At 38.7% G+C, this 17638-nt stretch overlaps 1 protein-coding gene across 1 annotated transcript in view; it reads right to left on the reverse strand.

Moving 5' to 3' along the window:
• Positions 1-17638, reverse strand: part of LOC123538257 (uncharacterized) — a 91579-nt gene that overhangs the window by 39851 nt on the left and 34090 nt on the right. The window contains exons 2-3 of the mRNA XM_053530224.1: positions 5373-7184; positions 4245-4396 (exon numbers count right to left, since the gene is read on the reverse strand). Of these exons, the coding sequence (XP_053386199.1) occupies positions 4245-4396; positions 5373-7146 (1926 nt within the window). The 5' untranslated portion in view covers positions 7147-7184. The remainder of the gene's footprint in view (positions 1-4244; positions 4397-5372; positions 7185-17638) is intronic.

A 17638-nucleotide genomic window follows, 5' to 3' on the forward strand; every position in this document is an offset into this window, starting at 1 on the left:
TTTCAGAGGATATGTTGTTTAAAGAAAAGTGTGAACAGACAGATGACGGACGGACTGACGCAACACATTGAGTGATCACAATAGTTCACCCAGAGCACTTCCTGTTCGGGTGAGCTAAAAAATAATAACCCAACACAAAAGTCCCAAAAATATGCACAGGTCCACTTCATGTTAGTGTGACAGACTGACAGCTCGAAGTGGAAAACAGGTCTTCAACACCAGAGACATAAAAACAAAGTGAGTGCCAAATTGTCACAAAATACACCCTAAACTAGAAAATGCTTTTGTAAAAAAGCGCATGTCTCCCCCAGTACAAAGTCCTATAGGCAAGAAGTCAATAAGGGTCAGGAGCGAAAGTCAAAGAGACACTGATGGTTGGCTGCAATAGGGATCATCTACTTGGCATGTCCAGTCATCCCGCTAAATTTCAACACTCTTGGCCTAGTGGTTCTCAAGTCACTGTTCAGGCTCCTGTGACCTTGACCTTTGATCAAGTGACCTCAAAATAAATAGGGGTCATCTACTCTGCATGTCCAATCATCCTATTAAGTTTCAACATTGTAGGTCAAGTGGTTCTCAAGTTATTTCCAAAAAATGATTTAACATGAACAGGCCACTGTGACCTTGACCTTTAATAGACTGACCCCAAAATCAATAGGGGTCATCTACTCTGCATGTTCAATCATCCTATGAAGTTTCAACATTCTGGGTCAAGTGGTTCTGAAGTTATTGATCGCAACTGGTTATCAATGTTCAGGCCCCTGTGACCTTGACCTTTAATGGAGTGACCCCAAAAACAATAGGGGTCATTTACTCTGCATGTACAATCATCCTATGAAGTTTCAACATTCTGGGTCGAGAGGTTCTCATGTTACTGATTGGAAATGGTTTTCCATGTTCAGGCCCCTGTGGCCTTGACCTTTAACAAAGTGACCCTAAAATCGTTAGGGGTCATCTACTCTGCATGACCAATCATCCTATGAAGTTTCATCATTCTGGGTCAAGTGGTTCTCAAGTTACTGACCGGAAATGGTTTTCAATGTTCAGGCTCCTGTGACTATGACCTTTCACAGAGTGACCCCAAAATCGTTAGGGGTCATCTACTCTGCATGAACAATCATCCTATTAAGTTTCAACATTCTGGGTCAAGTGGTTCTCAAGTTACTGACCGGAAATGGTTTTCAATGTTCAGGCCCCTGTGACCTTGACCTTTAATGGAGTGACCCCAAAATCGATAGGGGTCATCTACTTTGCATGTACAATCATCCTATGAAGTTTCAACATTCTGGGTCAAGTGGTTCTCTAGTTATTGATCGGAAATGGTTTTCCATGTTCAGGCCCCTATGACCTTGACCTTTGATGGAGTGACCCCAAAATCAATAGGGGTCATCTTCTCTTTATGACCAATCATCTTATGAAGTTTCAACATTCTGGGTCAAGTGGTTCTCTAGTTATTGATCGGAAATGGTTTTCAATGTTCAGGCCCCTGTGACCTTGACCTTTGACGGAGTGACCCCAAAAACAATAGGGGTCGTCTACTCCAGCAGCCCTACAACCCTATGAAGTTTGAAGGTTCTAGGTCAAATGGTTCTCCAGTTATTGCTCGGAAATGAAGTGTGACGTACGGACGGACAGGGCAAAAACAATATGTCTCCTGGGGGAGACATAATTACACCTTTACAGTAAAATTATCTTCAACTTTTAAGATACTCTACTCATTAAGCAGAGTACATGTACTTGTCAATTTCTGAATTTTGAATAATTCAAGGGCCATAACTCCAGACTGCAACTAAGACTATCTTGCTGGTTATTGAACTTGGCCAATAAACTTTCCAAGTCTGCTGAAATTTGATAAGAAGTGTTGAAGTCATTCATTAAAGACTGTTAATTTTTGCAACTTTTACTAATTCAAGGGCAACAACTCTACAAACTTTGTATAAGTTTAGTTTTAGTTCTGATACAAAATATTCTAGTTATTAACATGATTAAAGGTCCATTACTAAGGGAAAGTGAGTTGGCAATTTTTTTCATAGCCAGTGCATAGACTTCTGCAAGACACTAAATAATGAAGATTGGCAGGTCAAAATTTACAGAAGGTCTTTGGAACTCAAAGAAATGTATGTGCATTATGTTGAAATTTCAATGAATCGACAGAATGACCCCCCAGGTCATTTTAACTTTCTTCATACTTCACAGAAAAATAATTGTACATATACTGCGATTTATTTCGAATTTCTACATACCAACTTTCATTTTCCAATAAAATGAAATACTTTCTATGCTTTTTAAAAGAAATTACAATGTTCACTTTCCTTAGTATTGGACCTTTAAGCAGACATCATTTTTTCTGTCCGTCTGCCAGGCCATAACGGGCAAAAACGTATACATTCCAGTTTTCAAATGGGCATATAAAAACAACAAGATTGGTCTGGTAAATGGACGTCTTCAATAAAACCATGTTTTTTGATGAAACAGAACAGTTTTTATTATCTGTGTTAATAGTTACTCCAGGAAAAAATTAAAATTGGGCCAGCAAAATTTAATATGTAACATGCATGTTGCACTACAGAAAAGTGGTCTTGATTTTTCCCTACTTCCAGTAATAAAAAAGTTACAATATAAGTAAGCTATTCATAGTAAAAACAAATGGAAGTAATTCTAGGTTCTTGTGCATTACACTCCGTCTCATGATGGTGAACAATTGTGCCAAGTTACATCAAAATCCCTCTATGCATGAAAAAGAAATTATCCTGACAAAGTCATTCTTGTATCTGACCTTTAACCTCTAAGTGTGACCTTGACCTTAGACCTAGTTCTTGTGCATGACTATCTGTCTCATTGTGGTAAACATTTGTGCCAAGTTACATCAAAATCGCTCCATGCATGAAGAAGAAATGCTCCAGACAAAGTTGTCATTCTTGTATCTGTGACATTGACCTTAGACCTAGGGACCTGGGTCTTATGCATGACACTCTGTCTCATGATGCTGAACAACTGCGCCGAGTTACATCAAAATCCCTCCATGCATAAAGAAGGGATGCTCGAAACAGTCATTACTGAATTTGAACTTTGACCTCAAGTGTGACATTGGACTTTGAGATAGGGACCTGAGGTTTGCATAGGACAGTCTGTCTCGCTGAGGTTAACATTCATGCCAAATATAAACAAGATTGCTCCATGCATGTCAAAGTTATGGTCCGAAAAAACGAATCTGGATGCACGCACGCATGCACTGACACATGCACATACATCGAACAGCCATTTGGATGACAATGTCTTTGCTTCCACAAGCGGGCTTGACAAAAAAAACACTGCTAAAATATAAATACAAAATGTATAGGGAAAAATTACTAAGCACTCCTGCAGCCATGTTTTTTTGACAAATCAGAATAACTTTAACAATCTTCATACAGGGTCCCCTAAGGAACATCTGTGTAAAATTATTTTTCTAAATTTGGTCAGCTATTTTTTAAAGTTAGGAAGAGTGACGACACCCTCTAGTGGACATGGTTATTTTTTGACAAATTGAATTTGAACAATCTTGGTAGATGGTCACAAAAGGACCATTTGTGTGAAATTATTCTAAAATCGGGCCAACAGATTCATATAAGAATTTTTTTTAAAGTTTCAACTGTAGGGAAAAGTGACCATGCCCTCTGGTGGCCCGTATTTTGATGAACTGTAATAATTAGAAAAATCTTGGTAAAGGATCACAAAAGGACTATTTGTTTGAAATTATTTTAATGTCAGGCCTGCAGCTTCAAATAAATTTTTACAGCTTCCATTATATACATATAAGGAAAAGTGACCATGCCTCCCTGGCGGCATTGTTTTTTGACGAAACTGAATAATTTGTAAAATCTTGGGAGCATGTTACATATGGAACATTTGTGCGAAATTATTTCAAAATCAGTCTGAAATATTTCCTTTGCCAGAAAAGCAGAAGTTACCATATAATTCATTAATTTAAAACAAGCAAGATTAATATCCAGACATTCTTTAATTTCAAAGCTGAGGAAAGTGCTCAAAGTATCAACCTACAGGTAAATACCAAAACTTTTTTTCCTTCATACTTTTCTCTTTGTGCTTGGGGCCTCCGTGGCCAAGTGGTTTAGGTCGCTGACTTAGAATCACTTGCCCCTCATCGATGTGGGTTCGAGCCATCAAAGCTGGAAAGTCGTCATATGACCTATAATTGTGTCGGTGCAACGTTAAAACCAACAAAAATATCTCTTTGTGCTTACTATATATGCATCGAGTAAATCTTGTCCAAGAAGATCCTTCAGAAATTGACAATCTGGTGAGTGCTTTATATGTTCAAAGAGGGGCTCATCTGGAGCTGACCAGTTCTTCAAACCAATTCCACATTGGAAACATCTTACCAGGTCATGTCTCCCTAAAATATAAAATCATCATATACACCAACTTTTCTGTTATTAAAGCATGTTTAAGAATAATGATTGAAAGGAAGTATTTTTTAGTAGTTTTTATTTAATATATCAATTTAATTTTTACCTATTTTTGTAACTTAACATACTCATGGGGTCCCTTGATCCAAGTGGTAGAGATTTCTGACACAGCCGTTGTATACAGTGTACAGCTCCCATGTTTACAGATTTTTGTAAACATTTATACTACCTTTCAAACTCAAAACGATACCAATCATTATTTATGACAAACAGCAGACTTCTGGAAAGTCGTCGGTCTGTCGGACATGACCGCAAAATTTTGACGTGGTCTGCCATTTTTTTTTACCCAGATGCAGTCTAACTGACCCGCATTAATTGTGTCCAGAGAACCACAACATCTCAGACAAAAAGGCGTCTTTAAAAAAAATACTGCTGCAGAATCCAGAGTTTATTGAAAATACACGCCTGCCGCAAGTACAGAAAGCAAAAACAAGTACGAAATGAAATGATAAATGGCAAAGATTCATGCCTAGCTTGTAAAACTGCATGTTAAACTAGTAGTTTAAAGAGGTTTTTTTTTTTTTTGGTCAATTTTTGGTCTGGTGGATTGTTTTTCAGTCCGGCAGAGTTTTTGATATCGCCGAACATTCGGTCTAATGTCCGGCCATATTTCCCAACTTTCCAGAAGTCTGACAGTCTTTGATTTATACCAGAAAGTATTTACTTTACCAATTCTCCCAAAGAATCACCTTACTTTCAGTAAAATTATGAAATCAAGTGTGGGGATCATTCCTTGGGCCAATGGTATCTGGACATCTGTATGTCATATCCATACATGTGCATAGGGAAAAAAGGCTTCTCCCTCACTTCCCAGCACCCTCCACTCTCCCTCACCCCAAAAAAAACACATAATCCTTTTTGAAACATTAACATGTAACTTTAAACAGAACAATGTATGCAAACCTGTATAAAAGAATCCATAAGCTGCCATTCTAGATGGATCGTGCCCAGTTGTGGAAGGCCAGTTTGAGAAGGACCTCTGTCGTGAAGGTTGATCAGCATACTGTCCGTGTCTTGGTGGTGCCCGGGGTTGGTTGAATCTGCTCTCAAGTAACCCTCCACGATGTCTATTTAATAAACTCCTCTCTTCATCTGCAGTTGCCAGGTTTGTGGTTGGGATACAAGAATCTTGAGTAATGTTCTGAAATATTGAGCCTGCTGATGTCTGGATCTGTCCAGATACTAGGTCATTACTAATTTCGGGATCAGGCAGGTTCAAGACTTGGAAATTGTCATTCGATTCCTGTGTTGGAGGCAGCACTGCGGCAGGTTGTTGGGTTTCATCATCAGACTGATTTGAAATTTCTTCAGCATCCTCAATTCCAACATCTTGCCGATTATGAGATGCCCTACTTTCCCTTCCTCTTCCAGCAGGGTATACATGGACAATTACTTCGAAGTGCATTTCTGAGAGGGGTAGGTCAGTTAAATCTCTCAACTGCATGACAGTCTCTTGACTACATATTAAGGTCCTTTTTCTCAATGATTGCTTTAAGAACAAAAGTTCATCAAGGTAGTACCTTTGCTTGAGACCATCATCAGAATTGTATGACAATCCCTTTTTCTTGTACAGTTTTACAGCCTTTTGGTCATTCAGCCTTTTCTTTATATTTGCAACTTTTTTGTTACTTCTACTTGTAGACTTTTTCACATTTTTCTTACTCATTTTCTCTCTCTTCTTTAAACCTTTCCCTGGCGTTATTTTCTGTTTTACAACTTTTCTGGACAAATTACCTTTAGGTGTAGATTTTTCCTTTCTTTCTGCTTTCTTACTTGTATCTACAGGTAATTCACCCATTTGTAGAAATGTAATTTTTACAATTCTATATTTCTTTTGGTCTTTTAATAATTTTCTCTTTGTTATTCCTAAGCTCTCTTGAGATTGTGTAGAAAGATCTCTAAATTTAACCCCTAAATTGAAGCCAGTCTGCTCTTTCAGTTCAGGGTCAAGATCCAAACATGGTAATGTTGTAGCTTCATCTGTCTTCACATTTCTGCCAAAATATACCGGTACATTACAGACTTGTTCAACTTCTTGTTCTCCTAATTTTTTTTCTTTTGGTGCCTCCACTACCAATTTATATTGCTTTCTTGCAGGTTTACATCTCGAAGCATATCCATATTTGATTTTTTTGCCCATTGTTCCAAACAATCTGAGGGCTGGATCTTCTGAGATATTAAGCAGGCTTTTACTAGTTAACAAAGAAATTGTAAAAGGTTTGTGGCAATTCATGTTATCATTAATACATATTTTGTTTATTTCACATTTCAAACCATCCTTGGTATTTACATACTTGGTAACTTCAGACTTCAAGCAATTCGGGCTCAACTTAAGCAAATCTGTATACTCTATTCTTCTTCCTCTGCCTTCTGGGAACATTCTGAAAAATTCCCCTTTATTTTTACAAACCAATATATCTCTACCATCCTGTACTATGAAGTGTTCATATAATTCAGGATCACTGTTCAATTCTTTTCCTTCAAATAAATTGGAAGTTGAACTCTCTCCTAGAAACTTGAAGAAAGCTTTGTCATCTTTATAATGGACAAACATCTTTTCTCTTGTTTTCTTTGACAATCTCTTTATTCTCTGCAGTGATGTAAGTCTTGCAGTATTCTTTGGAATATCTACTGTAAACCACTGAACACCATCCTCCTGTTTATTTTGACTAATCATTTCAATATTCCTTTTGTGCAACAGCAAGCAATCACAATCTAAAATGAGAAAAGGAAAATGACAATCATATAACGTAAGCACGGGAACAAAGAGGACTTATTTCACAACAAGAGCACCACTGTGCAGAGCATAATAATCCTGTAGTAAAAAGCCTATAAGTTTGAGAATCATAGCCTATTAGGTCAGAGCATTCTGAATTTATTAGCTCAAACTAAATTATAAACAGATTCCTGAGATGGATGGATGACCATCACCATCACATGAAACGTCCATCTCATGAGTCATCACTTCGCATAACAAGAAACTTCATCATTGGTGAATGTTCTTTTTTAACTAATGGTCACTGTGATCTTAACTACATACCGCCTGACGAGAAAATCATTATTATTTAGGGGGAATTCACTCACCATAAGCATTATGCCCAACAAGTTTGAGGGTCCTAGGTCAAAATATAGAGCCAAGAACATTGTTGTACTTATAGCTACTTTGACCTTGACCTTAAAATCAATAGGATCATCTACTGCTGCTGTAACTTATATAAAGACCAAGATAATAAATTATAATGTTTCGCGCAGAGCCCAAGAAATGTTATTCTTGTTCTTGACTTAAAGACCAGTTGCACTTAATAATTGTATCAATATTTAAGGTAGTGGACCCGTGACAACATTCAGCTATTTCCATGCAATTATGTATCCTCTGTGTGTGATTTTGGCATCCTTTGACCATGGAAACTGTTCATAAACTTTGTAGTGCAACTTTATTATTGACTAAGGGTGTAACGATATATCGTTGGATGGTATGGTGTACGATACGATGCATGTCCCTGTATGGTACAACACGGTACAGCTTGGGGTATCAGGCCTTTTTCTGTCTATTTTGGGGAAAAGTACCTTGGAAAATTGGGTTTTTTCGCATCGTAAAATTGGCCGAATTTGGACAATTATTCATCCATAAATTCATCATTTTGGGAAATATTTCTCCTAGTGAAATTGAATTATTTACCTTTAAAAGTTGCCAATAAATGCATAATAGAATGTACACAATAATGTTCTGTTATAATTATTTATTGCTGCAAACCCAAATATGAATGATATTTCTAAACATGTACATAGTCATCATGGCATGAATTGCTAACCATTCTTTCAACAGAGTATCAATCTTACTCTAAGATCTGTTTTAATCATCACTAGTCTAGATCTACAATGAAAGTTTTCTAGCCTTGGAATCACGGAAAGTGTTACACATCCATTCTAAATCGGGAGATTCAGCATCGATTTGGTTTATTTCAGTAGACTTACTAGTATCTTTAGACCAAAGAACATTGAGTGTTTTCGAGCCTTTGGCATCAGTTTTCCGTATATTATTTCTATAATACTTCCAACTGTGAGACATTTTAATGCCTATAATGACTCTCTACGGTAGTAAATAAACGTTCTGAATTCCATTTCTGTTTCCAATGACCAAGCTAAAACCCGGCATGTGCCGTATCGAACCGGTTGCTGTGATACATGATTTTCATGACAGCTAGTTCAGCTGTCTACTGGGATTTTTTTTGGAAATTGGGGAAAAATACCCATATTTGGCATTGTGGGAATGGGTCCGAGATTATTATTATTATACCAGATTTATATAGCGCCCTTTTCATGATCAATTTCACGTTCAAAGGCGCTTTACATAGTTCAAATGCAGCCACACAGGGCGCATAATTCATCCTCTACTAGTACAGACACAGAGTGATCTGACCAGAGGGACAGAGTGAGACAAAGCCCCCACGACAGAGAGATCAGAAATCAGATACAGGCTTGTCCGGCTAACTTAGCCTAGCTCGTTGCGAATAGACAGCCTGGTTCTTTAATGTGCCCAGTGTGTAACACTGATACATGCAAGGATTGCCTGGGTTCCTGACCAGTACACCTCTAGTTGGGTGGGAAACACTGAAAAGCGTTTCTGAAAATTCCCGAGTAGCTGCCGGGGATCGAACCCCCAACCTCAGGATTGGAAGGCCAGTGTGCAAACCACTGTGCTATCCGTCCACCAGATTAGCAGAAGAAAGCCTGCATATTCCCATTCTCTGATTTAAGGGAAGTAAAAATCAACAATCATGGTATCAGCCGAATTAAAATCACCACCTGCGACACATAAATAAACAAGAGATCACAGAGTGATCTTGGCGCCCACCAATGTGCCATTTTTGAGTGTTCCAAATTTCAAGACTTATTGACTACCTCAAGGTCAAATTTCATTTCCGTACACAACACTGTGCATGTGGTCCAAATTCGAAAGCTGTAGCTTGAGAAATGTGAAAGTAGGTCACTAGGTCAATATCAAGGTCAAAGTTTGTTTCGGTACACAATCCTATGCATGTGGTCTAAATTTGAAGCCTGTAGCTACAGAAATGTGAAAGTAGGTCACTAGGTCAATCTTAAGGTCAAAGTTCATTTCGGTACACAAAACTATGCAAGTGGTCCAAATTTGAAGGCTGTAGCTTGAGAAATGTAAAAGTAGGTCACTAGGTCAAAATCAAGGTCAAATTCTATTTCGAAATACAAAACTATGCATGTGGTCCAAATTTGAAGCCTGTACCTTCAAAAATGTGAAAGAAGGTCACTAGGTCAATGTAAAGGTCAAAGTTCATTTCGGTACACAAAACTATGCATGTGGTCCAAATTTGAAGGCTATAGCTTGAGAAATGTAAAAGTAGGTCACTAGGTCAAAATAAAGGTCAAATTTTATTTCGGAATACAAAACTATGCATGTGGTCCAAATTTGAAGACTGTACCTGAAAAATGTGAAAGTAGGTCACTAGGTCAATGTAAAGGTCAAAGTTCATTTCGGTACACAAAACTATGCAAGTGGTCCAAATTTAAAGGCTGTAGCTTGAGAAATGTAAAAGTAGGTCACTAGGTCAAAATCATGATCAAATTTTATTTCGGAATACAAAACTATGCAAGTGGTCCAAATCTGAAGCCTGTACCTTAAAAATGTGGAAGTAGGTCACTAGGTCAATGTGAAGGTCAAAGTTTTTTTCGGTACACAAAACTATGCATGTGGTCCAAATTTGAAGGCTGTAGCTTGAGAAATGTGAAAGTAGGTCACTAGGTCAAAATCAATGTCAAATTCCATTTTGAAACACGGAACTATGCATATGGTCCAAATTTGACGCCTGTACCTTCAAAAATGTGGAAGTAGGTCACTAGGTCAAAATCAAGGTCAAAGTTTTTTCCAGTGCACAAAACTATGCATGTGGTCCAAATTTGAAGGCTGTAGCTACAGAAATGTGAAAGTAGGTCACTAGGTCAAAATCAAGGTCAACTCATGTCAAGGTTCATCTTGCCACTCAAATATATACATGTGGTCCAAATTTGAATGTTGTAGTTATTGACAAGAACATTTTAAAAGCTTTTCCCTATATAAGTCTATATGAACCATATGACCCCCGGGGCGGGGCCATTTTAGACCCTAGGGCGATAATTTGAACAAACTTGGTAGAGAACCACTAGATGATGCTACATTACAAGTATCAAAGCCTTAGGCTTTGTGGTTTGGACAAGAAGATTTTCAAAGTTTTTCCTTATGTAAGTCTATGTAAACCATATGACCCCAAGGGCGGGGCAATATTTGACCCTAGGGGTATAATATGAACAGTCTTAGTTGAAGACCACTAGATGATGTCACATACAAAATATCAAAGCCCTAGGCCCTGTGGTTTTGGACAAGGGGTTATTCAAAGTTTTTCCCTATATAAGTCATTATAAACTATGTGACCCCCAGGGCGGGGCCATATTTGACCCCAGAGAAATAATTTGAATCATCTTGGTAGAGGACCACTAGATGATGCTTCAAACCAAATATCAAAACCCTAGGCTCTGTGGTTTTGGATTAGAAGGTTTTCAAAATTTTTCCCTATATAAATCTATGTAAAATATAGAAACAAGAGCTGTCACTAATGGTGACAAATGCCCCCGCAGCACCTTGACCTTTGACCTGGTGACCCCAAAGTCAGTAGGGGTGGTGTACTCAATAAGTACTATCAGCATGTGAAGTTTGAAGGTCCTGGGTGAAGTGGTTCGCATGTAAAGTGCCTTCATGCAAAAAGTTAATGTTGGCCCCTGTGACCTTGACCTTTGACCTGGTGACCCCAACGTCAGTAGGAGTGGTGTACTCATAAAGTACTATCAGCAAGTAAAGTTTGAAGGTCCTGGGTGAAGTGGTTCGCGAGTAAAGTGCCTTCATGCAAAAAGTTAACGTTGGCCCCTGTGACCTTGACCTTTGACCTGGTGACCCCAAAGTCAGTAGGGGTGGTGTACTCAATAAGTACTATCAGCCTGTAAAGTTTGAAGGTCCTGGGTGCAGTGGTTCACAAGTAAAGTGCCTTCAGGCAAAAAGTTAACGTTGGCCCTTGTGACCTTGACCTTTGACCTGGTAACCCCAAAGTCAGTAGGGGTGGTGTATTCAATAGGTACTATTAGCACGTGAAATTTGAAGGTCCTGGGTGCAGTGGTTAGCGAGTAAAGTGCCTTCATGCAAAAAGTTAACGTTGGCCCCTGTGACCTTGACCTTTGACCTGGTGACCCCAAAGACAGTAGGGGTGGTGTACTCAATAAGTACTATCAGCATGTGAAGTTTGAAGGTCCTGGGTGCAGTGGTTCATAAGTAAAAGACCTTCAAGCAAAAAGTTAACGTTGGCCCCTGTGACCTTGACCTTTGACCTGGTGACCCCAAAGACAGTAGGGGTGGTGTACTCAATAAGTACTATCAGCATGTGAAGTTTGAAGGTCCTGGGTGCAGTGGTTCGCGAGTAAAGTGCCTTCATGCAAAAAGTTCACGCTGTGACGAACGAACGAACGGACGGACGGACAGTTGAAAACTAATATGCCTCCCTTCGGGGGCATAATAAACAAAGGGCCATTACTCACTCATAAATTGTTGAACCAGTCTGATTTTCAGGGGGACACAACTAGGGTACCAATACATCATTCTGACAAAGTTTGGTCAAAATCCCCCCAGTAGTTTCTGAGGAGATGTGATAACGAGAAATTGTTAACGGACGGACGGACTGACGAACGGACAGAACCACGGACGCAGAGTGATTTTAATAGCCCACCATCTGATGATGGTAGGCTAAAAATATGGTATCATTTTGGATTTAAGACTGTAGGAAAGGATGGCATTAAGACAACAGTTAAAAATTTAACAACCTGCCAACGTTGTTATGCTGAAAAATGCAAAACAGGGTTATGGAACCTGCACAGTGCTTATCAGCTCCTGACAGTGGACATGTGTGTGAAGTTTCAATCCATTCCCATTAGTGGGTACTAAGATACCAGCTTACATATAAGAATTTAACCAAAATCTGCTATGTTGAAAAAGGGGCATAATTTTGAAAAATGCAAAGCAGAGTTATTGAACCTGTTTAGTGCATGTCAGATCATGACAGTGAACAAGTGTGTGAAGTTTCAATCCATTCCCATTAGTGGTAACTGAGATACCAGCTAACATACAAAACCTTACGCTTTAGGAGTTTTTGTAATGATAAAGTTTATATTACTCTACAAAACAAGCGTCAGTATACTGATATAAATGTCGTAGTCCAAACTGGAATCTAGGCAGATCCGAAATCTGCCTAGACCAAACTAGAATTCCAGTTTGGTTTAGATTGATTCCAGATCTGCCTAGACCAAACTAGAATTCTAGTTTGGCTAGACCAATTCCAGATTTGCCTAGGCCAAACTTGAATCTTCTTGAAGATTATTATCCATAAGTTCACTGAATTTTTCTTTTTGTTTTGACATTTTGTAGCCAATAAGACTCTCAAACTTGTATTACATCATAAATTGAACATAAAATTTATGCAATATGTGAGCTTGAAAGTATACGTGGGCAATATATATGATTACATCTTTGTTTATTTTCAGCGCCTTAATTGGTAATTATTTATTTTACTTAACCAATTAAGGCATTTATATTTATCTTTTGTTCTTACCGGTATTCTTCAATGCTTTAATGCAAAAAATATAAACCACAAGAGTGCCAGAATCACTCTATGCATGAAGAAGAACAAAGTTTTCATTCTTGTATCCTTTGACCTCTAAGTGTGACCTTGACCTTAGACCTAGGGACCTGGTTCTTGCGCATGACACTCCGTCTCATGATGATGAACAATTGTGCCAATTTTCATCAAAATCCCTCCATGTAGGAAGAAGATATGCTTCGGACAAAGTCATTCTTGAATTTGACCTTTGACCTCTAACTGTGACCTTGACCTTAGACCTAGTTTTTGCGCATGACACTCCGTCTCATGATGGTGAACAACTGTGCCAAGTTTCATCAAAATCCCTCCATGCATGTAGAAGATATGCTCCGGACAAAGTCTGTGGACGCCGCCCGCCACCCGCCAGGGGCGTTCCCATAATACATCCCGTTTTTCAAACGGGCGTATAAAATGTTACAATATAAGCTATTCATAGTAACAACAAAGGGAAGTAATTCTAAAGAAGGGAACTGCGCATGACACTTCGTCTCATGATGGTGTATAATTGTGCCAAGTTACATCAAAATCCCTCCATGCATGACGAGGAAATGCTTCCGACAAAGTCATTCTTGTATCTGACCTCTTGCCTCAAAGTGTGACCTTGACCTTAGATATAGGGACCTGGTTCTTGCACATGACACTCCGCCTCGTGGTGGTGAACATTTGTGCCAAGTTATATCAAAGTCCCTCTATGCATGAAGAAGAAATGCTCCGGATAAGGTTTTCATTCTTGTATCCTTTGACCTCTAAGTGTGACCTTGATCTTAGACCTAGGGACCTAGTTCTTGCGCAGGACACTCCGCCTCGTGGTGGTGAACATTTGTGCCAAGTTATATCAAAATCCCTCCATGCGTGAAGAAGATATGCTCCGGACAAAGTTTTCTTTCTTGTATCCTTTGACCTCTAAGTGTGACCTTGACCTTAGATCTAGGGACCTGGTTCTTGCGCATGACACTCCATCTCATGATGATGAACAATTGTGCCAACTTTCATGAAAATCCCTCCATGCATGAAGAAGATATCCTGCGGACAGTCATTCTTGAATTTGACCTTTGACCTCCAAGTGTGACCTTGACCTTAGACCTAGGGACCTGGTTTTTGCGCAGGACACTCCGTCTCATGATGGTGAACAACTGTGCCAAGTTTCATCAAAATCCCTCCATGCATGTAGAAGGTATGCTCCGGACAAAGTCTGTGGACGCCGCCCGCCCGCCAGGGGCGTTCCCATAATACGTCCCGTTTTTCAAACAGGCGTATAAAAATATCGATTTTCATCTATTACAAATAATTTTTTTAAGTTCATAACAAATATCCCAGTTTGGCCTAGGCAGATCCGGAATCAGTCTAGACCAAACTGGAATTCTAGTTTGGCCTACACCAAACTAGAATTCTAGTTTGGTCTAGGCAGATTCCGGATCTGCCTAGATTCCAGTTTGGACTACGACATAAACATTGAATTACGGAAAAAGGACAGCCTAAAGGAGCCCCACTTCTGGACAGTAAAACGCCTTTAAAAACTCACCATTTTCAAAGAACTGTTACACATTTGCAATAGCATGCGAGTGTTGAAATTTCACATAACTAGGTGGAACACAGTTTTCAGCAATAGTTTCTTTTTTATTTCTTTACTAATGGCATTCATTTTCAAAGGGGGACAACTTTTTCAGAATATTTTAAGAACAGGACAGTATGGCAGAACATGTAATGGTCAGGTAAAATATTGGTAACGATGTTGTTTGTTTATAAAATATTTCTGTGTTTTGGTGATATACTCCTAAACCTTAACCAAAAATTTCTAAGTCGAAAAAGGGGCATAATTTTGTAAAAAAGCACAATAGAATTATGGAACCTGTGCAATGTAAGTCAGTGTTTATTACAGTGAATAAGTGTGTGAAGTTTCAGTCCATTCCTGTAAATAATAACTTGTGGTTACTGAGATACTAGCTTACACACAAAAACTTAACCAAATCAGGACGCCGACGCCTACGCACAAGCGAGTCCAATAGCCTTACTATTCTATTAATAGTTGAGCTGAAAAAGTAGAGTTATTGAACTTTTACATTGTAAGTCATATCAGGACAGTGAACAAGTGTGTAAAGATCAATCCTTTCCAATAAGTGGATACTGAGATACCAGCTTACATACAAAAACTTAACCAACAAGAGTGCCAGAATGTCACAATATAATGCCCGTCACAGCAAATTTCTTTACTCTAGCACCTGTATTTGCAAATGGAATTTTAATTTTGAGATTCTTTAGTAATCACTGTAAGTCTTTTGTTTTTCTAAGTCCACAAAAAAACTCCTTACCAGGTAGAGATACCTTAAAATACACCTAAAATTGGAAAGTAACATCTATGTTGTACTACATACCACAGAAAAGTGGTCTTGGATTTTCCCTATGGTCAATTATAAAAAAGTTACAATATAAGTTATTTATAGTAACAACTACGGGAAGTTAACCTTAAACAAGAGTGCCAGAATGTCAAAATATATGCCCGTCACAGCAAATTTCTTTACACTAGCACCTGTATTTGCAAATGAAATTTTAATTTTCTAGTTGTTTAAAATGTTGTTTGTTTTTTTTTAGAAATTATTGTAATTCTTTTATTTTTTTAAGTCCACAAAAAAAATCCTTACCAGGTAGAGATACCTTAAAATACACCCAAAATTTGAAAGTAACACCAATGTTGTACCACAGAAAAGTGGTCTTGGTTTTTCCCTACGGTCAATTATAAAATAGTTACAATGTAAGTTATTTATAGTAACAACTAAAGGTAGTTAACCTTTAAAGAAAGAAAAAAAAAAAAAAAAAAAAAAACAAATTACAAGTCCATACAAAAATCCTTACCAGGAGATAGCTCAAAATACACCTCAGAATTGGATGTAACATGCATGTTGTACTACAGAAAAGTGGTCTCGATTTTTCCCTACGACTTGTAATGAAAAAGTTAAAATATAAGCTATTTATAGTAGCAGCAAAGGGAAGTAATTCAAAAGAAGGGACCAGTGCATGACACTCCGTCTCATGATGGTGTACAATTGTGCATCAAAATCCCTCCATGCATGAAGAAGAAATGCTCCGGACAAAGTCATTCTTGTATCTGACCTTTGGCCTCTATGTGTGACCTTGACCTTAGACCTAGGGACCTGGTTTTTACACATGACACTCCGTCTCATGCTTGTGAACAGTTGTGCCAAGTTATATCAAAATCCCTCAACGCATGAAGAAGAAATGCTCCGGACAAAGTTTTCATTCTTGTATCCTTGACCTCTAAGTGTGACCCTGACCTTGCCCCTAGGGACCTGGTTCTTGCGCATGACACTCTGTCTCATGATGGTGAACAATTGTGCCAAGCTACATCAAAGTCCTTTCATGCATGAAGAAGATATGCTCCGGACAAAGTTTTCATTCTTGTATCCTTTGACCTCTACGTGTGACCTTGACCTTAGACCTAGGGACCTGGTTCTTGCGCATGACACTCCGTCTCATTATGGTGAACAACTGTGCCAAGCTACATCAAAATCCTTCCATGCATGAAGAAGATATGCTCCGGACAAAGTCATTCTTGAATTTTTCATTCTTGTATCCTTTGGCCTCTAAGTGTGACTTTGACCTTAGACCTAGGGACCTGGTTTTTGCGCACGGCACTCCGTCTCATGATGATGAATAATTGTGCCAACTTTCATCAAAATCCCTCCATGCATGAAGAAGATATGCTCCGGACAAAGTCATTCTTGAATTTGACCTTTGACCTCTAAGTGTGACCTTGACCTTAGACCTAGGGACCTGGTTCTTGCGCGTGATACTCTGTCTCATGATGGTGAACAACTGTGCCAAGTTTCATCAAAATCCCTCCATGCATGTAGAAGATATGCTCCGGACAAGGTCTGTGGACGCCGCCCGCCCGCCAGGGGCGTTCCCATAATACGTTCCGTTTTTCAAACGGGCATATAAAAACAAAAAATCCAAAATAAATTGTAAGTCCACACACAAATGTTTACAAGGTAGAGATTGGTCAAAATACACCTCAAAATTGGATGTAGCATGCATGTTGTACTACAGAAAGTGGTCTTGATTTTTCCCTACAACTAGTAATGGAAAAGTTACAATATAAGCTATTTATAGTAACAACAAAGGGAAGTAATTCTAAAGAAGGGAACTGCGCTGACACTTCTTCTCGTGATGGTGTATAATTGTGCCAAGTTACATTAAAATCCCTCTATGCATGAAGAAGAAATGCTTTGGACCAAGTCATTATTGTATCTGACCTCTTGCCTCGAAGTGTGACCTTGACCTTAGACCTTGGGCCCTGGTTCTTGCACATGACACTCCGTCTCATGGTGGTGAACATTGTGCCAAGTTATATCAAAATCCCTCTATGCATGAAGAAGAAATGCTCTGGACAAAGTTTTCATTCTTGTATCCTTTGACCTCTAAGTGTGACCTTGACCTTAGACC

This window comes from Mercenaria mercenaria, chromosome 18 (genome assembly GCF_021730395.1).
Source record: "Mercenaria mercenaria strain notata chromosome 18, MADL_Memer_1, whole genome shotgun sequence".
Lineage (NCBI taxonomy): Eukaryota > Metazoa > Mollusca > Bivalvia > Venerida > Veneridae > Mercenaria > Mercenaria mercenaria.